The sequence below is a fragment of the Filobasidium floriforme genome, assembly GCF_021052385.1.
Source record: "Filobasidium floriforme strain CBS 6241 chromosome Unknown HD553scaffold_7, whole genome shotgun sequence".
In the NCBI taxonomy this organism is placed as follows: domain Eukaryota; kingdom Fungi; phylum Basidiomycota; class Tremellomycetes; order Filobasidiales; family Filobasidiaceae; genus Filobasidium; species Filobasidium floriforme.
In genome coordinates this window covers 625,676-646,974 of record NW_025763628.1, presented here as the reverse complement: position 1 = coordinate 646,974, position 21,299 = coordinate 625,676, and the positions used below count along the sequence as shown (strand labels likewise).

The following is a 21,299-nucleotide window of genomic DNA, read 5'->3' as shown; positions in this document are numbered from 1 at the left end:
TAGCCCAGCCCCATTCTACCCCACAAAACCTCGAATTGCCCTTCCTTCCTTTCGGGTCCCGCGTGACTCGAACACACACATTCCCCCCTACTCGCTTCCACGCCGCCCTTCCACATGGATCTCGACATCTGCCTCCGATGAGTATCACGTGTGATGAAACTCGCTCGGTAACCCAGAACATGCGATCAGCGGATCAGCGGCCAGCGTCGCTCTCGCTTTCGCGCAACCTCTTGCGCCGATGCAATCATCCAGGTTGACGGCCTTGCCTCTATGTGTTGTCAAGGCGTGCTGGTGCCAATGCCAGCAAAAGAGGGCAACAAGGCCATGGAAATGGTTGTCATCAACATTGAAGGGGGTACAACTTGGACACCGTACTTCTGCCTGTAGCTTTGAAGGTAGACAACGTTTGCCTGTTCCATGTCGGCAAAGTACCTCAACTGATCCAGCTCTTCCTTCTTGGTCTTCCTCGCATCCTCGATCTCATTGATGTGCCGAGTGAGAGCGTCGGTGGCCCTTTGGTTGCATGTAGGCAATGTTCGCCTGTTCCATGCTAGCGAAGTACTATAGCCATGTGGCATAGGTCTCGCCAGCCCGCAGAACAGAGGGTCGATGGACGCAGAAGGGCACGCCTGAATGTGGGGATAAGCTGCTGCTGGCTGCATGACTGTCGTCCCAACTCCACTGGCAACAGGGACCGCGCCTTCACTCGCCTTCTCGGACCAACGGTCTAGATGTGGTCAGCTGGAAATAGCCAACCTCAGCCAGTCCAAACTCATTGGGGAGGCCTTCTGAGAGAACCACTGTATGCACCGGCTGTCGCTAAATCTGTCTCGGATTCGTCGGTCAGTCGGTCGCATTGACATGTAATCGCCTGTCATTTCAGCTTCGACACAGATTCCCCCTCGCTTGCCCTTGCCTAAAATTACAATTCCGTTCGCCGAGATGGCCCGCAGCTCAGCCTATCAGAGCTGTAGATTGTGCTCACTGAGTTACGAATTGCTTCTTTGGCCGAATCCCAACGGTTCCTCTCGAATTCAAATCACTATCCTCATCCCCTTTCTCAACATTATAAATTCCACTCCTAACCCCTGGCCCCTCCCCTTCGCTTGTGCTTCCAATTCGTCCAACTCTCGCTTGATCAGCGTCATGATCCCCAGCCCCGAAGGATCTGGTTTCAGCGGTTGTTTCACGTGGATGATGTAAATCTTGAGGCCTGCAAGAGGCAACGGGAAAGGTAGTGACAAAGATGAGGAGCTTGATGAGACGGATGGAGATTGTGCTTGTAGTAAGGAGACACAGGCGGCGAGTCGGACGAGTTCGGCGTATAGTGATTGGGGCCGAAGATGACCGAACATCAGATGGCACGGTCGGTCAGACGCGTAAGAACATTCGATCTGGATCGGTTATATGCAAGTGCATTGTGATCAGAGACCCCGTTCATCGTCAACGCACGAGGCGACATCACGCGCACTCACAAAGACGGCTCCAAGTCTCCCTTGATTCCAACGCCTCGCCGCCTCCCGCCAGACCTGAATGTTTACATCCGTCGCGTCTTCGACCCGGACGTCCTCGTCGATCGAACTCTCCACATCCCCCCAGAACAATATCTCCGGTCCGTCGGGCGGTGTCGTCATCGTCTCCATGTCGTGCGACGCGAGGCACGTATCGGCGTTGATGAAGAATGCTGATGATTCGCACGTCCCTCGACTTGTTTCCCCATGCTTGACAGGCATGTGAAGAGCGCTCAAGCCGATACGGCGAGTAGGGTCAATACGAGAGATGCCCGAGATGGGCAGTCGTTGATAGCGCAGGCACGAAGGCATGCTACAGTATCAGGTACGACAAAACGTCAACATATATGAGCCGAGCCGACGGGTAGGATTTTGATGACGAGGCAACACCTACGGGCAGTATTGGATCCCGATGCCGTCCATTGGAGCACATACTTGTCTAGCCGGCTCTTGTCTGCCCATCTCTTCTGAACCGCCGTTATTTTCCTTGTTGACCCGTTCGCCCGGCTCGTCGGCCGTACAGTTACCGTCGTCTTTAGAACGTATCAGACTATCCATCATACCTTCCAACCGGCTCTTGATCCCGCTCAACCCTGATCCCATACCGAGAATCGTATCCCCAGGCGGTATCGGCCGACCCGCCCACGCACCCAGCTCCGGCCAAACCTCTCCGTCGTACACGGTCGAGATCTTTTCCAAAACATTCCGCTGTGCATAAACCTGTATCCGGACGGGTTTGTCAGAAGGGAGCGATCCGGGTGGGTAAGGCGGCAGGCTTCGGGGAGGGAGGGAACCGGTAGCGAGCACCATGGCTAGGATATGGTCGAAATGAGCGTGGGTGATGAGCTGACAGCTGAGAGTGACCGCCAAGGGTAGTATCAGCATGGGAAGCGACTTGTCAGGCCCGTATGGCTGATAACTCACGTAAGTAAGCTGAAGAACCACCCGGCTTTCAACAACGGGGATACGCATTCCGCTGGCCATTGCATTCCTGGGAACATCGATCCCTCCTCTATCAAGGGCATGTCATCCTCCTCCGATCCGGTGGACACGCCGAGAGATCTCAACGTAACCTTTCCGTGTGCTTCGTCCTCTACTTCCAGTACAGTCGGAAATTTCTCCGACAGACCAGAGTTGTGTGGAGTCATGTCTGGAGTGGCTGGAAGTGGTTGTAATGGGAGCTCGACCATGGAAGAATGCGAAGAACCGGCGAGCTGGATTCGTTCCCGCAAAGCCGTGTTCACTGCTCCTTGCTGCAGAAGGGAGCTCAAGGCACCCATTCCGGAACCTACAACATCGAACGAGTCGATGGTGGTCAGAGAGCTCTGCAGCCCAGTCTCGTGCAGCCGGCTTCGACATACCTCCCTCCAGCCCGACCCAACCGTCTGTCCAACTCGTTTCGTACGGCTTGAGTATGTATCCTGATAGTCCTGTTTCCGTAGGTCCTCCCGACTGGCCTAGAACCACCATCTCAAAGGCCAGCGGGCGGTCCGAGCGAGGCATGATACAGAGCCGTACCACTTCCAGAGAGGAATTGTCCCGAACTCAAAGTAAAGGTCCGATCTCGTCTTGCGTATATTGCTAGGCAGAAGACTCTCCAGACTACTTGAATGGCTTAGAAGTAGACCTGAGCCGTGTGACCAGGCAGAGATCTGGACATGTCGTGCTTGATCCAGGGACCTCGAATCACTTGTCGAAATCCACCGACGTCATCGTCCGGGGTTTGTTATCGTTCGGCTTGAGCAAGGTCGATCGGGCCTATTCAACGGCAACGTCTCGAGTTTGACCCGCAGATGTCGATCACCGTGAGCTCAAAGATTGTGCTTTAGCAGATGATGTCCCTTGCGTATTCGTTGAAGTCGTCAGGTCCTCCCCCGAATTTCCTCTTGAGGGACATGTCGAGTGGGAATTCTGATCCCGTAGGTCAGGTTCGAGATATGCTCCCGCAACCTCGACCCATCGATATACCATGATATCATCATGCCCAACTTCGGCAAAGCTTCAGGGCAATGTGGCGATGCTGCTCCTACCTCTTTGTGGTCGACTACTGATACATCTTCCAGGCTGGTCAGTGTGGAGCAAGAACTTAGAAGGACGGCATACCTTCCACAAAATGTGCAGAACCTCCGGCAAAATCTGGGTATCAACTCAGATGTCGAGGAGGGTCTCGTCAGGAAGGGCGCTCTCACTCGGCGCATCAATGAGATCGAGGAGGCGAGGAAGAGCTGGATCAGTTGAGGTACTTTGCCGACATGGAACAGCCAAACGTTGTCTACCTTCAAAGCTACAGGCAGAAGTACGATGTCCAAGTTGTACCCCCTTCAATGTTGATGGCAACCATCTCCATGGCCTTGTTGCCCTCTTTCGCTGACATTGGCACCAGCACGCCTCGACAACACACCAAGGCAGGGCCGTCGTCTGTCCTTGAGGCGGGGCCGTCCACCTGGACCCTCGCCTCGGCTCCAACCGTGACGGAGCTCACATCGGAGGGGGCGACGGAGATCATCAAAAGGTGCATGGCCGAAGCGGAGGCGAGTTGTTGCAAGAGGTGTCGCGAAAGCGAGCACAAGGATGACGGTAAGTCTGACGGTCTGATCGATGTTGGCGAATCCGCTAAATCGGCCTCGATTGAGATCAGAGCACAACCCAAAGCACAAGGGCAAGAAGGCTCGTTCCTAGTCTTATACGGCTGCTCTTTCGACAATAGCATCATTTCAGATCGGGTTTTAGACGAATAAATGTAGCAAAGATTGATTTCTGCGGTTTGAAAGAATTTGTACATCATAGCGCTCTCCCTTCACAAAAAGCTGTTATTATGAATGTCTCTTTCGGTTTCGACAAGTTGATTCTCATGCAGGAGATCCACCGGCATATTTACTATCCCTATTCGAGAGTGACAGAGTGCTCGCCGAGAGCAAGATCCAAGTTCCAAGCGCTGATGGTCTGCTTCTCGGAATCGTAAAACTGGTTTGCGGCTTGCTGACCGTCGAGGCTGATAGTCTTGTTCTCGGTCTGACCGGCAAAGACAACCATCTCGACGATACTCGATCCGTCGTACCCGAAAGTCCCTCCAATGGTCAACGTATCGTTCGCAAAGTCCATAGTCACGTCCGAGAAGTTGTCGCCTACGTCGAGGCTGATACCGTCATCCAGTCGAAGCTCCCCACTAGCCTCGCCCGAAGCGTCGGGGGCGACGACAATGTGGAAGGGAAGTTGTCGATTCTGGTCGGTAGTATTGGCAGCTCCGGTCCTCAAGGGAATAACGGACCCTCCCAAGATATGAAGAGGAATGGTCTCGTAGCCAACCTCATCAACCGTAATCTCGCTTCCGGTTCCCTGGACCGGAGTCAAGTCGAAAAAGTCGTAGTAGGTGGCGTTGGGCACGTAGAAGGTCACGCTGGTCGAGTTTTCCGCAACAACGGGAGAGACCATGAGAGCGGGTCCAAAGTAGAATTGATGCTCGATGCTGATCGTATTGGCGTCCTCGGGGTGCACCCAGGAGAGAGGCCACATGGCTACAGCACAGCGCGTCAGCACCGTAATCCTCTTCAAGGAAGTTATCGCGGACGCTTACCAGGCGTCCCATCCGTGTGGGTCTTGTGAATAAAGGTGTAGATGTAGTCCAGGAGTCTCAAACGAGTCTCGACAGCAGCCTTGCCGGCGACAGTCGACAGGGGGTATCGGTAGAATTCTTGACCGATGCTGCCTATAGACGAATGAAACAGGAGATTTCAACTTGACTGTGCAAGAGAGCAGCCGGCAAGACGGCATGCTTACCGATCTCATTGTGGTTCCTGTAAAAGGTATTGAAAGCTCCGAGCCAAGCCCATCGGGCCAATAGAGTTTCGGTACAGTTGCCGCCAAATCCACCGGTATCAGCCCCCACGACGGGTCCTCCGAACGCAGCGAACAAGAGGTTCTGGCGAATAACCTGAATGTACTGCTCCCAGGTCGACGTCGAGTCCCCCAGCCAGTTGCCGTTATGAGTACCGGTCCCACTGAAACTGGACCTGGCAATGATGAAGGGCTTCTTGTCCGGGTTTCTAGCGAGCTCGGCTTCCCGGGTGACAAGACCGTGCATGGCACCATAAAGGTTATGCTCGTCGTAAGTACGGGCGCCGTTCGCCTGAACAATGTCGGTTCGGACGGTAAAGTCGCTGATATTTTTGAGCCCGGAGCCGTCAGCGTTTTGCATAGAAGGTGCCGCACGTCGATCTTGAATTCGGCTATAAAGTAGATTCCAGAACGTTTGTCAGCAACCAGATGCAATGCTTCGTGTGGGTTGATCACCTTGCGGCTTACTAAGGAGGGTAAAGCCATTGCGAGTCGAGGCCCGGGTCGACAGTATCCGCCATGGTCTCGTTCGATTCCTGCGATTGTCTAGCAACGGGTCGCTGCGAAGTCGAGATGACGTTCCTCTTGGCAGTTGTAGAGGTATTGCTGTTGTCGAACGGAGTAGAGACGTTCATGCCGGCAGTGAAACGCTCAAATCCTTCAACGGTCGCATCCAAGGACCGCGGGGCAGGCCTGACGGGGGGTACCTCCCTCTCGGCCGAGATACGCTGGACGTTCGCCTCGAGGTAGGGCAAGAAGGAGGCGGGTTCGTTCCTGTCAAGCGGTGTTACAAGACGATAAGGTGAGCGTTTGTCTCTTGGGTTTGCAGACAGTGCTCCAAGAGCTCACATGTCAATCCAGACCCCGCTGATGTTGACCCCATTCTCCGGATCGAAGAAAGCGACCATCTCGTCCTGCAACGAGACACCGGAGAATCTTGATGAGTCCATGGCTCGGCTCAATAAGCGAAAAAAGCTCAAGGTCGACTCACGGTCCACCATTGGCGAGCACGTTCGTCGGTAAAGTCTGGGAAAGCAGTCGGTCCGGGCCATACAACTCCCTCATAAGTCTGATTGCTGTTCTCCGGATCCTTGTAGAATACTCCATCGCGGTATCCGTTCTGAAGCGTCGAATAGTTGGAAACGTCGTCCTCGATTCGGCCGGTCGCGACGGCGGGGTCTACCATCATGATCATGTTCTGGCCTCGGGAAGTGAGTTGATCAACAAAGTATTGGACTTTGGCAAGCTCGAATCGGTCCGGGTCCAAAGTCATGATCCATCGACGGAACCTGTGAAAGTAGGGAGTTCAGATGTACGCTAGTGAGCTTTTCGAACTCTTGTTTACGTGGGTAATCGTGCGGTTTTTTACGTACATGTAATCGCTACGAAGGTCAAGTTGAATAGGAATGATAAGCTTTTCGAGCCCCCGTCTCTTGGTCTCTCAGCTTTTCGACGTACATGTCCAACCTGCGACATCAAGTTCCATACTCTTCGGTAAGCTTCTGAAGTTCCTTTCCTCCGTTCGGCTCAAAAACTCACCATTGAATCTGCAAAGGAATACCCGCTGCGCTGTACTGTGGAGCCAAAATCGGCATCCGAAACGACATTAGCTGTAGGCCTCGTACTATCAGGGTCTACAACTCATAGATACGATTTAACTTACGTTCGCGACAGTCTCGGCAGCTTCGACGATATCGTTGGTTCCGTATCTATTGAGCGAGTTACAAGGTCGATCAGCCGGGGTACCAAGCTGTCTCGAGCGAGCGAACCGAACTGACCGGCATTGATGGAATCCGAGACTCCAGTACGGGACCTCAGCAGGGAAGCCTATGGCAATATGCAAATGATTAGTTGAATATCCAGGATTCAATACTCGAGACTTACCGATCGCCTGGACGTATTGTTTCGAAGCTTCGGCTGGGGTGGGCCCAGCGAAGAAGTACAGATCCAAAATCCCTCCAAGCACATTGTACTCGAGGTATCGTCCGCTCTCTGGGAACTTGACGTCCATTCCGTTCGAGTTGAGCAGGAAGACACCGTATGCCGAAGGGTTCTCGCCGGTGATCTGGTTGATGAAGACGGGGTGGGCGCCGTAAAGGTTGGTGTATGTGGGGAGACCGTAAGCGTCCCTTGCCCAGATGGTACGGGTGTAGTTTTCCATCTCGATCGGCAGACTGTAAAACGAATGGCAGTGAATGTCCATTTTCAGAGTAGACGCAATCAAGCGAGGCTGACCTAAAGTTGTCGTTGTGCTGACCGAGACCTTGAATGTGAGAGTTTTCGGGCAGGGACGTCCTCAAACGCAAATACTGCTCTTCAAAGATCAAAGCTGCGCCCGAAGTGTTGAAGAGGACCGCTCCGTCGTCCCTTCGGGAGATGGCGAACGAGAACGGGTTCTCCTCCCAGTCAAAGACGAGGTTGCTAGTCTCGTTCGTGGCTCCGCCGGATCCATCCTCGCTGATAGGAGACCACGCCCCGATAGCATAGTCGACTTGGGTAGGTACGACGTGAGCTCGACCATCAGAGTCTCTAATCTGGACTCGGAGACGATCATCGGTCTCGAACCTGACCTTCAATTCGAGCGTGTTGTAGTCGGGACCATAAGCGGTACAGTTCCCGATGAGCTGAAGTTGTCCGTCGACACCGCCCTCGATGACGTTTGCAGAAGTGAGTTGGTAGCCTTGACAAGCGTCGACGTCACCAGTGTGTTGGATTGGAGATGGAATGTTGATGATGGCCGGGTCAGAAGAGACTGGAGCGGTTTCGGTGGAAGAGTCGGTGTCGTTGCCTTGCTGTTCTTGACGAGGTCGGAGTTGGCCGCCGCCTAGTTGGTAGATCGGGGTCGCGGTCGCGAGACCAGCGACGGCCAAGGTGGCCAAGGTGGCAGTGAAGGACTTCATAGATAGGTGTCCCTTTTCTGCGAGGATGAGGTTACTCGGGGTAGAATGTCGTCTATGATCATGTGAGAGGGAGACGTACTTGCTAGTGGGTGGTGTTATATACTCGTGTCATTCATCGCCTTTTCAGCGATCAGCGACGAACGACCTCTTGTGCTCTCTCTTGCGGTGAGTCTTCGGACGAACGCGGGCGCTACTCGAACTCGTGACCTCGACCCCAGATTCCCATCTCGTCCTTCGCTCCGTCGTCATGCAGGCAGTCATGCAGTCAAGAGTTTGCTCGTATGGGCTCGGCGCACAGCAGTCCAGCGCACTTGAGACTGGAGTAACCCCTCTTTCGATGCACAGACGAACCGCAGAATGACGAAACCGCTCATATGGGCCTGCGTTCCCTCCGGTGCCCGTGCTGGGGCAGGGGATCGATCATGTGACTCGGCCGTGCACATGTAGGAGATTACATGGATCGTGGATACGTCGTCCCCGGCTGGAAAATTGTCTTGGAACTGGGGGTATGAACGTACGGGGTCCATACCGAAGCGATGCGCAGTGCCATACGTCATGTAGCATGTAGAGTAGGTATTATCGCTCCGTCCGTTTCGCAGCCCCAAAGCGCTTTGAGAACGACTGATATGGGATGTACTAGTAGCGCTCCCGAAATTCGTCACGGGAAGCAAGCGACCGGAAGTAATGCTTCGACACCGCAAGAACTATGATATATGCTATACAAAGGTGGAATTTAGAAACACTGAAGACACATCATCACAAGAAGGGGAAAGATTGACCGGAAAGGGAGGAGATCAAGGACCGGAAAGAGATCATAACGTGCTAGGCGAGATTCGGGCTCTAAAGCGAGTCTCCATGAACCCTCTTGCTGTGGTGGGGCGCTTAGCATAGCGAATGAAGGTCGAATCAGCGATCGGAACACCAGTTGGATCACCGATATGATACGAATTCTTACCGTCATCATCGTCCTCGTCGTTCCCATCGTCCTCGTTCTCTTCCCGAGCCCTCTTCGTACCCCTCTCCTTCAAGACCCTGCTGGCCTCGGCCTCCGCCATCACCCTGTCCATGATGGTAGATTCGCCCTCACTCGGATCGCTGTCGATCCGGCAAGTCGTGCTGGTGCTGATACCAGCAAAGGAGGGCGCGGAGGGAAAGGTCGCCAGGGAAATCGATGGAGGGATGGCGTGGGGCCCGTGCTTGGCTTTGTACGCCATCAAATACTCCACATTCTGCTCCTCCATCGAGGCGAAATACTGCAAACGAGAGGAGTCAGCTCTTCATATCAACGGAAAGGATTTGATTGAGTGGTTAGAAGCGTACCTTCAACTCTGCGAGCTCCTCCTTCTCTGCCTTCCTCTCCGCCTTCTCTGCCTTCCTCTCCGCCTTCTCTACCTTTCTCTCCTCCTCGATCACGGTGACACGTGAAGCCAGCGCCCTTCCTTCCTTCTCGATTTCGTTAAGTCTCGTGGTAAGAGCAGAGACGGCTTCAGACGATTCGGCAGGGGTACCGGTCGAAGGAACCGAAGTCGATCCGGTAATAGAAGCGGTCGAAGGGATGGAAGTCGATCCGGTAGGAGTAGCGGTCGAAGGGATGGAAGTCGATCCAGTAGCGGGAACGGTCGAAGGGACCGAGGTCGGTTCGGTAGAGGTAGCGTTCGACCTGGAGCCGTAACTGGCGTTGCGAGGGTTTCGAACTTTACCCCAGACTTTTTTCATGTTGAATACGGTGTAGAGGTATGAAGTGGTTTACTACTGGAAGCGTAAGCTAAAGCTTGGCCAGGTGCAAAATATTGATAATTCTTCTCGTCAGTATTTGGTCATTGTTTTGTTGATAGAAGTGGTTGATGGCGATCATGGAAGTGGGCTGACGACTTTGCTCACTCTATCCGCTGCGCTTGGCTGCACTCGCTCGCACTCGGCTCGTCTGTGCGCTTTCTCTTGGACATTCCCCGATCGGGAGACCTTCGGTCCTGTTTCGATCTCGAGCTGATGCCAGGGCGATCGATGATCGATGATCGATGAAATCGAAGCTTGTCGTCTGTTGTTCCGCCTCGTTGAGCGATTGTTTGATTGATGGGTCTAGAGGATTGATCAACATTTCCCTGCCTCTCGCGCCTTGTTGTTGACTTTGTGCGACAGTCCACGCGAAGCGCGTGCTTGGCGTTTCAGCCTTCCTTCTATCGATCTGCCCCTGGGTGGATCGGATCGGCTGTGTTCTCGATCCGAACGGGCACAATGAGAGATCGGAACGATTCCCAGGGGAGACATCGGAGATAGTCGCAGAGAGGTAGAGACGCTTGTCCGCGGTGCAAACAAGACCCTGCGCCCTTGCGAGAACGTTCGGCGCTGCGGTTTTTCCTGATCGCTGGATCATTGTGGAGCTTGCCTCCCGTTCCGCGCCCCCTCGCCTCCCCCCGTCTCCCTCTTGCTAGCTATATTTACTCGAACTCTCACCTACCCCCCTTTCTCCTCTTCGGTACTTCGACTTCCCTACTCCAGCGACAACAGCCTTCTTCCCTACTCATCTCCATTCGTGTCGTTACACTTGTTCGAACTGCTGGATGCTGATCTCATGTCACCGTCGTTCTTCATGCTATTCCAATCAGTTCAGGCGAGTGGATTCCAAGTCGTGTAAGTCAGTCCAGCCCTCAGTAACGGACGGCGTGTTTGCTGACGATGCGATAAACACCTCAGCCGTTGTGTGGTTGAACGGTTCTGTTTGCAGTGCGACTACCCTCGATGTTGTGAAAAGGGAAAGCGAAGCCGGCGGTCCCATAGGGTTTCGGCGCTCGTAAGGGGCCGTCTTCCGTCGGGCTGCCGGTGGACTTCTGAACATCGAGTCCAGCCTCTCGACGCCCCCGCCTTGTAGACGGTGAGATCGCTGGATACCGTCCTCTATGGAGCACCCGTGTCTTCAAAGAGCGGTGGTCGCTCTGGCGGGTTCGGCTGGGACCTCACGGATACTTGGCGCCCCGGTAAACGGTCGGGTCATGATCGTGGAGAAGGGCCGGCCCGACGACGAAGCGATCATCACCGAGTCACCGCCATCAACAATCTCGATATCTGACCTGGGCTCGATAAAGGCAGTGGATGTCAGCCTCGCAACGGAAGAACGGCGTGAGTCATACCATGTTCCTGCTTGCTAGTCTTTGTGTCTGATGTCGTGTTTTATTTTGTCATCTCGAAACACAGGCTTTCCTCCCGCGATTTCTCCTCTCGATCTTTTCCCTTTCCGTCTCCTCTCCTCTCCTTTCCTCTCGTGAATTCTCGAAGCTCTGCGATTGTAAAAGAGAAACCCGGCTCCCTCCTGCTCGGGTTACCAGAGGGGGGGCGGCAAGCTCGTGCGGTGAATCGGGTGAGGCGGTCGGGTGATGAGTCGAGGGAACCAGCTCCACAAGGGGTGGCCTCGCAGGTCACGCGGCAGTCCGGGTCCAGCCAGGGGTCGAGACCTCAGCGGAGTCAGGTTCATTCGCTGGCAGTCCGCTGAGCCCCTGTAAGGCGGTCGCTGCGAGTAACCTACCCGAGGTGATACAGAGAGCTTGTTGTCTAATCGCAATACATGCTCGCAACCGGAGGGGGGGATCGCATACCGACCGTTCCGCAGGGTCTAGTTGGTCACCTACAAGGGTAAGTCCAAGAGGTCTATTCAATCCCTTCCGACGGTCTCGAGCTAACGCGCTGCAACACCAGTGAGTCGGCCATCGGTACATTGCCTGTGGCCCGGTAGGCAGCACCTTCGGGCGTCAAAGCCAGTCCCAAGCTCGACGCGGGTGAGTCCATCCGTTCAGCAATCCAGTTCAAAGTATCTCACATCGTCTTCTCCTTAGCTCTACCCGGGGATGGTAAAACGGACTGCACGTCGAGTCTCTCGTAAGTCTTGTGCTTCCACCACTCGTCGACAACGAACCCGTGATATTGACTCCTCCCGTTCGCTTTGCATCGATGTCGAATTATAGTGAGATCCTTGTACGCATGACCATCTCGTAAGTCTGCCGTGACACAGTCGATCGATCCCAACAGTTGGCTGATCTCTAGGCCGCCTCGGATATCGCAGGAGCTGCTTCAAGACCAACATCGGCTTGCGAGATCAGTTCTCGAAACGGGACAAGATCGACAAGAAGGCCTCAAGATCGGCAAGAAGCAGACGGGACTCCATGAGGGCGGGGCCGACGAATAAAGGTAATTTATCTATGGACGTGTTTCCGTCGAGTTTGTTCCCTCTTCCTGTACTCCTAATCTCGATCGCGCCAAGAAGATACGAACAACTACGAAGCCGCCGGATCAAAGCGTAACGAAAGTGATAGATGCGAGAAGCGATCATCACCTAGGTGTCTAGCCACACCAGCAGCACGGCAAGATATTCGAGGGAAGACGAAGGAGAAGAGGAGGGAGACGGGTCTGACTCAGTCTTGCGGCGTTACTACGCTGTTCGTCCGATAGTTGCTTGTATGTAACACCAGCGATTCGAATCTATTCTATACAATACTCGCCTTGTCTGAATCCGTTAGCATTACATTCCCAGCACGCTGAAGCAGTTGATGGTCGTACTCGGGACATTATCTATCAATTGCGCAAGGCAATCTCATGGTCGCACTCGCTGAGAGAACAAAGCATGAACATCACGAAATGATTCCCTTGAGGGCAAACCAGCAGTTTAGCTCTACGCCAACCGATGGCCGAACTTGACGATGACCATGGTGAGGGATGAGACGATGTATAGGCGATGGCGGTATGACCGATGAGTTCGACGACTCCGCGAACACCTCGGTCGACCGCGGATAGAAGGTGACTATCAAGCCAAAGCATCAACGCTCCTGGGATGGCTTGCGGCCGTTACACGACCATCGACAACTTGTTGACAACAGCGCCTGGATGATCGGTGAGTTGCTGAGAGAACCAGTCCTCGCGTTCGTTCTGTCTATCTGCTCTAATCTGCAGGCTTGAGCAGACCCCCTGCATTACCCCGAGCTCCGTTCGACGTTGAGGTGCGAGAAGAGGGATGTACCTCTCTTCGTATGGCATGGCGGGCGATAGCCGATGATCGTTGTGTCCCGTGGTAGGCAATATCTGATCGTCGTGCGATGATCGTTGTCGTGATGGACTCGCACAGTTGAAGGAGGAAGAGGGACAGCCCACGATCCACCCAGGCTAGGTAGCAAATACCTGAAAACCTGTTCCCGGTGCCGCTCTGAAAAGATCGGTAGCAAATACCGGATCCCTTTGCTTGTCCCTCTCCGCTCGGCGCCGTCCTGGAATAAACAGTATGATTCGCGATTGTCGCTCTTTGCTCAGTGCCGATGACTGGTTGACTTGCGAACAGCCATGCAAACAAGGACACGATGCTGCGATCCTCCCAAGGCCTCGGGGTGATCGTGCTCTAGAGGCAGCGAATGGGCGAAAAGACAAGGAACGCTTCCGCGTTGTACGCGTGGGAAACTAGCAGAAGGTACCAACCGAAGTAATAACGCTTCCTTTCAAGTCTCGATCTCGATGTCGTCGGCGTGATAGAATAACTTCATGTGAGCACCGCCTATTCGCTCAAGTCAGGATAGAGAGTTGACGAATGGAATGTATAGCCGAGGCATATGAAGAGAAGTCGGTTGAATTCCAAGAACCCCTTCGTAATCCCATAGCGCTTAGCAGGGTAGGTGCTGCACCTTTCCCTTGACGGATAATCCCTTTTTAGACAGATTGGGATCGGTGTTCTGTGGTTCCGTCAAGTTCGTTCGCCTTGGCATCATCTGGTATTGGGTTGCGCTACGTTCCGACCGAGAGTCTCCTAATTTTCGCTGCCGAGTCCATCGACCTTGCATTACGTTCTTATTGTACAGTTCCACACTATGGTAGCGTAGTCATTGCAACATTACGATGCTGTCAGTGTTGAACGATTATTGCTTTCCTCGTCATATCTATACCCAGATCTGAAGATCTAACCAGCTATGTCGACAGATAGTACCGATGTATCCGACGCACCTCAGAGTCTTTCCTTGACAGCACGTCCTGATCTCGGTCAACCACATTATTGACTTCAGGGTGCGCGGAAAGCTGGAGAAATCGGCTCACTCAGTGTGAGTGAAGGTCAATCGAAGAGGATTAATGACTGAGTCGTGGGGTTCTCTCAGATCGACTCGGGTTCACTTGTGAGAACACGGGCCTGTTCAATTGTACAACCAAACCAGTTCAACGTATACAGTAGCTTGTAAACCACGTGAAGTAATGACTGAAGAGTATCATACAATCCGATCGCATCATTTCGTGATACTCAAATATCCGAATTCAGAAATCCGACCGATGACATGGAGGAAGGGAATGCTTGCGGCGTTACTACGCTGTCCGATCGAGACTTGTGTCATGATGTGATGGCGTCGGGATAGCACGAGAATCTCGCTCAAAGGCGGGAAGAGTGAAGGATCATGCTGGGGGAGACTCGTGCCTCCCTTTCTTCGACTCCCCCCCGTCTTCCATGTCTCCCTCGTCCTGCCTGTCCGCCTTCCTCTTGAGCTGAGTGGGCTTGCTGTAGCTACTGAGATCGGTGTGGGCGGTTGGAGGCATCAGGTAGAAGCCTCCAAAGTCGCTACCAGAGGCAATACTGTCCGGAGCCTTCATCTCATCCTCGATCAAGGACAGGTGATATTCGACGAGCTTCTTCTGTCGAGCGAGAAATTTCTGATGGAGTTTCTACAGTAGAATGTGCTGACAGTCAGCCAATCTTGATCAAGGTCTCGGTGACCTCGGAATGAACGTACTTGTTCAACTTTCGCTACAAACTCATCGGTGACCATGTCTTCCTTCGCCTTCACCTTGCCATCCTTCTCCTTCAAGATCCAAATCGAGCGCTCATGTTCAGAAAGATGTTGTTTGAGCGATGCGACAGCGATAGTTTGGTCCTTGAGCTTCTCGTCAACAACCCCGAACTTGCCGTCGTGTTGGGTGAGCTTCTCGTCAACAACCCCGAACTTGCCGTCGTGTTGGGTGAGCTTCTCGTCAACAACCCCGAACTTGCCGTCGTGTTGGGTGATCTTTTCGTCCTGCCCATTGATGACTTCGTTATGGGCAGCATAAGTCTGCTCTGCCCTCATCATTTGATCCTTTAATGCGATGACCTCTCTAGTAAGTTGGGCCGGCCCCATATTGTGGGTTCGAGGAGGCATCGAAGGAGGCTTTGGTCGTCGTAGAGGCTGGAGAGGTTTCTCGGAGAAGATAGTCGAATCGAAGGAGGCTTTGATCGTCGTAGAGGCTGGAGAGGTTTCTCGGAGAAGATAGTCGATTGAGCGGGGAACGTTGGAGATTCTGTTCGGGCAGCAAAATCATCAGCAAATCTTCCACCCATAGCGAAGAAGTCCTGTCACGTACGACAACGAAAGGATAAATGATCCAGTCAATCTGAGGGGTTTGATCGAGGTTGTCGGTTGTATAGATTATCGAGGCAGTCGGAGGGATTGGATCGAGGTTGTCGGTTGTATAGATTATCGAGGCAGTGGGAGGGATTGGATCGAGGTTGCCGATTGGATGTATGATCCCGTCCGTCTAAGGGTTTGGAACGAGGTTGTCGATTGAATAGATTGCGATGTGACTCGGGTGTTGGTAGAAAATAGCAAAGATATCCCTGACGTGTGATATCGATTTAGACTGACCGCCTGACCCCTCCCCCCCTCCCCCCTTCAGCTCTGCGCTTGTCGCTCCACTTTGCGCTTTTGCGTGGGAACTTCCCGATCGGGCAACACTGTCGGTCTTCGATCTTCAGCTGATGTCAGGGACGATCGATGGATCGGGGATCAAAGCTTGTTGTTTGTTGTTCGATGTTGATGAGCCTAGAGGATTGATGGAATTGATGATCAAGGTTCCGCTCCTCCTTGTCGCGCCTGTTGACTTTGTCGACGATCTGCGCCTCCCACGCGCGCGAGCTCGGGTCCTGGGGCGTTTCACCTTCGGCACACCGGCATCTCCGAGATCACCTGGGAACCGAGGCATCGAGGCAGGACCTAGACCGGCGATGTCTCGATTCGTGCCGAAACGTTCTGGAACCTGCTGGATAAGGCTCCAGGTTCGTGTTCGGCCTCATCCGCGGTGCAGCGACTGTCATCCTGCCAAGGCGAAGAGGCGGCCAATGGCCAGTGGCCAATAGGGAAGATGCTCGCGCTCGAGCGCACTTCGCCGCGACAACAACACATCCGACAGATCAAACACAACAACCACGACCCGTGCCACAATAACATCACCACTGCTCTTTCTACTGCTCACATCTCGACCTCTTAACGCTCACACTCTCCCAGCTTCGAATCATTCTGTATGTCTCTAGCCTGTTCGAACTACTGGATTGCTGATCGCATGTGGACTACGTCTTCTTCAGGCTAGGGATGCGATCCGGGCGGGGTACGTTTGGGCCGGTAAGTCCTCTCGACTCGGTCCTTGAGTTCAGAACTTGATCGTCCTCTGTGTCTGTTGGCTTCTTCTAGTCTTTGGAGATTGAAGACGATGTCCACGCACGACGATGTATACCGCTAAGTATCCGAACTCTAGAAACCGTCCCTCCGTACCGAACCAGGCTGACGACTTGATGACCCGGTTGATTCTGTCACCGCTTGTCTCTCGTTTCCTACAGCCGCTCCGTCTCCTGGCATCCTTCTTGGATACTCGTACTGTAGCGCCCTTACCCTTCCAACGGTAGGGGTTTGACTCGTTGTTTATCTAGGGAGGATTGCTGGCCGCGACGAGCATCGACCCCTCTCCTCTCGCAAGACCCTTGAATGCCCGGCTGCAGCTTCCCCGCCCCGACGGGGGGGATGAGACTCGTAAGGCATTCTCGATTGGGATTCGTGATGGCGAGCCTCAACACCCACGCCACCTCGTGATTTCGACTCTCGAGTATCGTCACCGGACAGGACTTTCGGAAGCGGATCGGGAAGTGAAGGGCTGTTGCCCGACCGCTCAGCTGCAGATGAGTCATTAGGGTGAAGCGTGCCAGTTCGCCTGTGATGTGGAAGTCAGTTCGCCGTACAATCACAAGATCGAAAGCACCTCGAAGCTGGCAAGTCCGACCGTTGTACCGATGTCTATCGATCACCGCCGTCGTCCCAGAGGACCTCGTTGACCTACTCTCTATCCATAGGCGGATGTTATCAGTCGGGGACGCTGATGTCGGTCGCGGGATTGGTAAGTCGATCGTGACGAGGCTATTGGTTATACTCTTGAGTTTCGGCTGACCTTGTGATCTAGTTCGGCTCGCACGGCCCACCCACGGCCAGGGTCAGCTTGTGATTGTCGGGGACTTGCGGTGCGCGATCTGGCAGAGTGACATGAGGGAGCAGCGATAGAGGGTGGATCGGGGCTAGGGTCGGGGTGGGATTGAGAGAGGAACCGGCGGTTGATGAACGGAGCAAGGGTAGGGGAGAGAAGAGGAGGAACAGACGATGGGGCGTGCGGGCCTCGATGAAAGGTAATTCGATTTTCAACTCTCGGCGTGTCTCTCCCTTCCATACCTCCACGACCCCTTGACCCTCCGACAACATCCGGGATCATTATATCACTCCGGGCACAAGCGCTTCGTCACAACAATCAATAACATAGGGGATGATCGGACACACGGGCCTGATCCGAAAACGATCAGGTTTCTCGTGAGCATCCAGGACGAGGTGGGAAGTTGGAGTCGCGACAGCTCGTAATTGATGTGCAAAAAGACATTTTTCAATCCTGTATCATGACGGCTAGTGTACCGATATACGATGCGATATTCGTCGCGCCTTGCACATTACGAGATCTGAGCGATCCCCGAATGCCATGTCGATGTATTATATTCAATCAGTATACCACGATGCATTACTATATAGACGACCAAATTCCGCCTCAGTTTCATCTTCAGCGTATCCGGGATTCACTTGCTTCGCTATCATCATATTGCAAACATCAGAGTGGCGTGAGGGCTCACATGGGATGCAGGATTTGTTTAAATCGACAGGGGAATGAATGTATTGTGACAGGTTCTATCTGTTGACGGTATATGCTACTGTCATGTGTTCCTTCCCATGTGCAGGTTTTATACGCAATTCGTGATTACAGCAGAAAACAGCTTCGGAAGTGATGTGGAGCGTTGCGTCTTTCCCTTCCAAGGACGCCTGCAGCAAAGAGAAGGTCAACTGGATAAGCGGCCAGGTACAGGCAGGCTCATGTTACCCGCAACTTGGAGCTGGAGATGTGATTAGCTTGAAGGAACAAGGGCCGTCAAACATCTGCGGATCTTTCATCGGTGTCCTCGTACTCACGCCCAAGTAAATAAGGACGCTCAACCTATTCCGACTTATGTCTCAGCCTTCTTCGTTCACGTCTTAAGAACATTTCAGCGCGAAAGAATGGACGAAGCAGATATCTATGATCAGGTGAATGGCCCTGAATCGAAACGATCTTATACCATAGAATCAAGACATACAATCACTTCCTAGGCGGGAAGAGATTCTGTTCGTCGTGCTTCCCTCGGATAGTCAATAAATTCATCGCACGAGATCGGAGCTTCCCCAATCCCATTTATACGAGCTTGTCGTTATCGATGGCAACCTCTGTTCCTCAAGCATGTCGTCGTTTGTGTTCCGTCTCTTCTCCCGCTCTATCGAAGTGTGGAACAATCGCTGGATCGGTCACACAAAGTATAAGCTCCTTGCGAGTGGGATGATACTGTACAGGGACTATGTACCCAAACCATCGCAGGTCCTGGACCCCTATGAGGAATACGTTGATAGAGGACCGTCAATGCAACGCATTTGAAGCCGCCATATATCATTCGATACTTACGTCACCGATGAAGCTCCCCTACTATCCGTCCGAATATATCTCAAGAAGCACACGCGGTGCAAGCTGTTCTTCCATGTTGTTAACGAGGCAACGTTGGAAGTCGGCGCGGTAACTGAGATCCACCATTGCAAGCCAAGTCAGACCGATGTAGCGAGTGTACGACGGATACGACGGACTCGAGACTCACCAGAGAGGTCCGAGCCCGGTCAAAGGATCCATGTAGGTGAGACGGTCTTCTAGGCGACTGACGGAAGCTGGTCACGATGGCGACACAGGACTATACGGTCGGTGTGAAACAATCTTCGCACAACGACGGGTGGCTTCCTTCTCCTTGTATCTGTAGTTGATAGGATGAATCGCATGCGTTCGACTTCGAAAGCGGTGCTAATGCCCATGATATCGTGACGAGGTTACAGCCCAGATCGTGACTGTCACGATGGCCGTATAGACAGCTGGCTGCACCGATATTCCGCCGCATGGTTACCGGTATAGATTGGATATGTCGACCAGAGCCCGACTTCGAGGTATAGGAGGGAGGATTGCAACGACGAGGGATACCAGAAGAGGAAACAGGGATAGGACGAAAAAAGAAAAAGAGAGGAACCGATAATCACCTGTCCTTATCGTCCCAACTTATTGCTCCGAAGCCTCGGTCTCCCACCTTCCTTTCCTACTCCAGCCCGCTGCGAACCTATCACAAAGGCAAAACGAGGAGCTTCGTCGAGGCACGAGCAGGAGAAACTATACTGACCCTTGGCTTTGCGGTGAGCTCTGCTCCATAACCGCGGGGAGGGGCGACCCGGAGAGCTCGGCTCTATCCGAGGGTGAGAGGCCCGACTGATCGCAGCTGACCAGACCGGGGGAGAGGCGACCCATCGAATGCGATGGGGGTTTTGGGTGAAAGGCCCGGCACTCTTAAGCGGCCACCGGGGGAGAGGCGAGAGAATGACCGAAGAGCTCGAGTTTCGGGGGGGAGGCGACTTTGGGACGGGCACGATAGGATGAGCGATATGATCGGGTGAGATGAACAGAAGTTGAGTTCGGGTCAGTCAGCTATCGTCACGAGATCGAGCTTGAAGTGATACTTACAGTCTATATACCGATACTATTCTACTGTCATGACCGTTTCCAACTGTAGTGAGATGTGGAAAAGGGACGTCAACTTCTGGATGATAGCTAGGGATAAGAACGTTCGAAGCAAGAGTAGAGACGGAGAAGTCGAGGCGAAGACTTTTCGCCATCATCGTCGTCGTAGTGTGTGTCTTTGCGATCCTGTAAAGGTTTGACGTCGATATCAAAGCCTTTTTCTTCTCAACTTTTATAGATTGGATGGTGGGCTTCGTGGATCGTGGAGCGGAGAGTGCGGATGAGGCGATGGTGAAAAAAATGCGCTTTCTTTGCGCTCTGCTCAGCGCTTTTGTTTGGTGGCACAGGGAGATATCCCCGATGATCACGTGCAAGACTATGCTGTTGGCTTGTCTTTTTCTACTCGCTGAATGTGCCTGGGGTATCGGCCTCGATCTCGTGGCCGGAAAGTGATCACCGGATAAGAAGTAGCCGTATGTTTTTGATCGCCGGAGGGGGTGAAACGCGAAAATGATGGCGATGGCGCGCGCGCGTTCCAGCCGTGATCGAAGAAGGGTCAGGCGCAAGAGCGACAGCAATCTCATCAGTCCTCTAGGCTGATCAATCATTTCCAGGCTCGATCGAGACACTCTGCTCTACCGATCAGGTCCGTCGAGATTTTAGACAGCACGTGTGCCTTTATCAAATATCAGAGAACGCAGGCCCAGGTCACACCGGCGCTGATGCCCTGGAAGCCTACTACAGTTCAGAGATCAGAGACCAGAGATCAACATCGAAAAACCGTATCGCCACATTCCTCGACCTGAACTTTTTGTCAGCTCCCAATAACCGCGTTACCAACCCATTTTAGTCGCTCCTGGTCAAACAGAACTTACGCATCAAGGTCTGAAAGGCTAGGGTGGGAACGTCCTCTCCTTCCTATACCTACTGCCGCGCAGATTCCTCCGTGAGTCGGTAAAAGTAGCTCCGGACAGTATCGCATTTGCTGATCCCCTTTTCTGTTTTGACTGTGGCAGGACTATACCTTGATCGCTTGAACACAACAATAGCACGTCCACCCGACGACCTCACTGCCCATTCCCACACAATCGAAACACGATGTCGACTCGCCCTTCTCGGGCTCGCACCCTGACTGCAGCTCAGATGACTCAACGAATTGCGGATCTTCCGACCATTTTGACTCGAG

The 21,299-nt window shown here is 53.3% G+C and overlaps 5 protein-coding genes across 5 annotated transcripts; 1 reads left to right on the top strand and 4 right to left on the bottom strand.

The window, feature by feature from the left end:
* Positions 1–848: 848 nt before the first annotated feature.
* On the bottom strand, positions 849–3,359 carry HD553DRAFT_207628 (cAMP phosphodiesterases class-II-domain-containing protein). Its single transcript, XM_046177139.1, has 5 exons — positions 2,873–3,359; positions 2,436–2,799; positions 1,906–2,364; positions 1,476–1,824; positions 849–1,394 (listed from the first exon to the last, which is right to left on the bottom strand). Exons 1-5 carry the CDS (start codon positions 3,012–3,014, stop codon positions 1,035–1,037), a joined length of 1,674 nt encoding a protein of 557 aa, XP_046037795.1. The 5' UTR covers positions 3,015–3,359; the 3' UTR covers positions 849–1,034.
* Positions 3,360–4,201: 842 nt separating this feature from the next.
* Positions 4,202–8,324, bottom strand: HD553DRAFT_308909 (alpha-glucosidase). Its single transcript, XM_046179603.1, has 11 exons — positions 7,581–8,324; positions 7,230–7,519; positions 7,124–7,172; positions 7,009–7,054; positions 6,883–6,919; positions 6,337–6,638; positions 6,195–6,259; positions 5,814–6,119; positions 5,289–5,737; positions 5,086–5,217; positions 4,202–5,026 (listed from the first exon to the last, which is right to left on the bottom strand). Exons 1-11 carry the CDS (start codon positions 8,243–8,245, stop codon positions 4,395–4,397), a joined length of 2,973 nt encoding a protein of 990 aa, XP_046037794.1. The 5' UTR covers positions 8,246–8,324; the 3' UTR covers positions 4,202–4,394.
* A 582-nt stretch (positions 8,325–8,906) lies between these two features.
* Positions 8,907–10,062, bottom strand: HD553DRAFT_207591 (uncharacterized protein). The gene is made up of 3 exons (XM_046177138.1): positions 9,566–10,062; positions 9,201–9,498; positions 8,907–9,126 (listed from the first exon to the last, which is right to left on the bottom strand). The coding sequence occupies exons 1-3, from the start codon at positions 9,959–9,961 to the stop codon at positions 9,086–9,088; spliced, it is 735 nt and encodes a 244-aa protein (XP_046037793.1). The 5' UTR covers positions 9,962–10,062; the 3' UTR covers positions 8,907–9,085.
* A 680-nt stretch (positions 10,063–10,742) lies between these two features.
* On the top strand, positions 10,743–12,634 carry HD553DRAFT_349161 (uncharacterized protein). The gene is made up of 7 exons (XM_046183438.1): positions 10,743–10,876; positions 10,940–11,362; positions 11,850–11,872; positions 11,973–12,015; positions 12,073–12,115; positions 12,202–12,228; positions 12,281–12,634. The coding sequence occupies exons 2-7, from the start codon at positions 11,143–11,145 to the stop codon at positions 12,420–12,422; spliced, it is 498 nt and encodes a 165-aa protein (XP_046037792.1). The 5' UTR covers positions 10,743–10,876; positions 10,940–11,142; the 3' UTR covers positions 12,423–12,634.
* Positions 12,635–14,198: 1,564 nt separating this feature from the next.
* On the bottom strand, positions 14,199–15,805 carry HD553DRAFT_207583 (uncharacterized protein). The gene is made up of 3 exons (XM_046177137.1): positions 15,599–15,805; positions 14,992–15,535; positions 14,199–14,923 (listed from the first exon to the last, which is right to left on the bottom strand). The coding sequence occupies exons 2-3, from the start codon at positions 15,394–15,396 to the stop codon at positions 14,657–14,659; spliced, it is 672 nt and encodes a 223-aa protein (XP_046037791.1). The 5' UTR covers positions 15,397–15,535; positions 15,599–15,805; the 3' UTR covers positions 14,199–14,656.
* Between the last annotated feature and the right edge of the window lie 5,494 nt (positions 15,806–21,299).

Bases quoted from the DNA above. Each gene is read 5' to 3' on its own strand.
- HD553DRAFT_207628 (XM_046177139.1), bottom strand. From the start codon at position 3,014: ATGCCTCGCTCGGACCGCCCGCTGGCCTTTGAGATGGTGGTTCTAGGC. The intron at 2,800-2,872 runs GTATGTCGAAGC...TCGATGTTGTAG, and splicing joins TTGGGTCGGGCTGGAGGGAG to GTTCCGGAATGGGTGCCTTG. The intron at 2,365-2,435 runs GTGAGTTATCAG...GGTCACTCTCAG, and splicing joins TGGTTCTTCAGCTTACTTAC to CTGTCAGCTCATCACCCACG.
- HD553DRAFT_308909 (XM_046179603.1), bottom strand. From the start codon at position 8,245: ATGAAGTCCTTCACTGCCACCTTGGCCACCTTGGCCGTCGCTGGTCTC. The intron at 6,260-6,336 runs GTGAGTCGACCT...GTCTCGTTGCAG, and splicing joins GTGCTCGCCAATGGTGGACC to GACGAGATGGTCGCTTTCTT. The intron at 5,027-5,085 runs GTAAGCGTCCGC...GCTGTGCTGTAG, and splicing joins CCACACGGATGGGACGCCTG to CCATGTGGCCTCTCTCCTGG.
- HD553DRAFT_207591 (XM_046177138.1), bottom strand. From the start codon at position 9,961: ATGAAAAAAGTCTGGGGTAAAGTTCGAAACCCTCGCAACGCCAGTTAC. The intron at 9,499-9,565 runs GTACGCTTCTAA...TCTCGTTTGCAG, and splicing joins AGGAGCTCGCAGAGTTGAAG to TATTTCGCCTCGATGGAGGA. The intron at 9,127-9,200 runs GTAAGAATTCGT...CGCTATGCTAAG, and splicing joins CGACGAGGACGATGATGACG to CGCCCCACCACAGCAAGAGG.
- HD553DRAFT_349161 (XM_046183438.1), top strand. From the start codon at position 11,143: ATGGAGCACCCGTGTCTTCAAAGAGCGGTGGTCGCTCTGGCGGGTTCG. The intron at 12,116-12,201 runs GTAAGTCTTGTG...GTCGAATTATAG, and splicing joins GACTGCACGTCGAGTCTCTC to TGAGATCCTTGTACGCATGA. The intron at 12,229-12,280 runs GTAAGTCTGCCG...GCTGATCTCTAG, and splicing joins CTTGTACGCATGACCATCTC to GCCGCCTCGGATATCGCAGG.
- HD553DRAFT_207583 (XM_046177137.1), bottom strand. From the start codon at position 15,396: ATGCCTCCTCGAACCCACAATATGGGGCCGGCCCAACTTACTAGAGAG. The intron at 14,924-14,991 runs GTACGTTCATTC...ATTCTACTGTAG, and splicing joins TTGTAGCGAAAGTTGAACAA to AAACTCCATCAGAAATTTCT.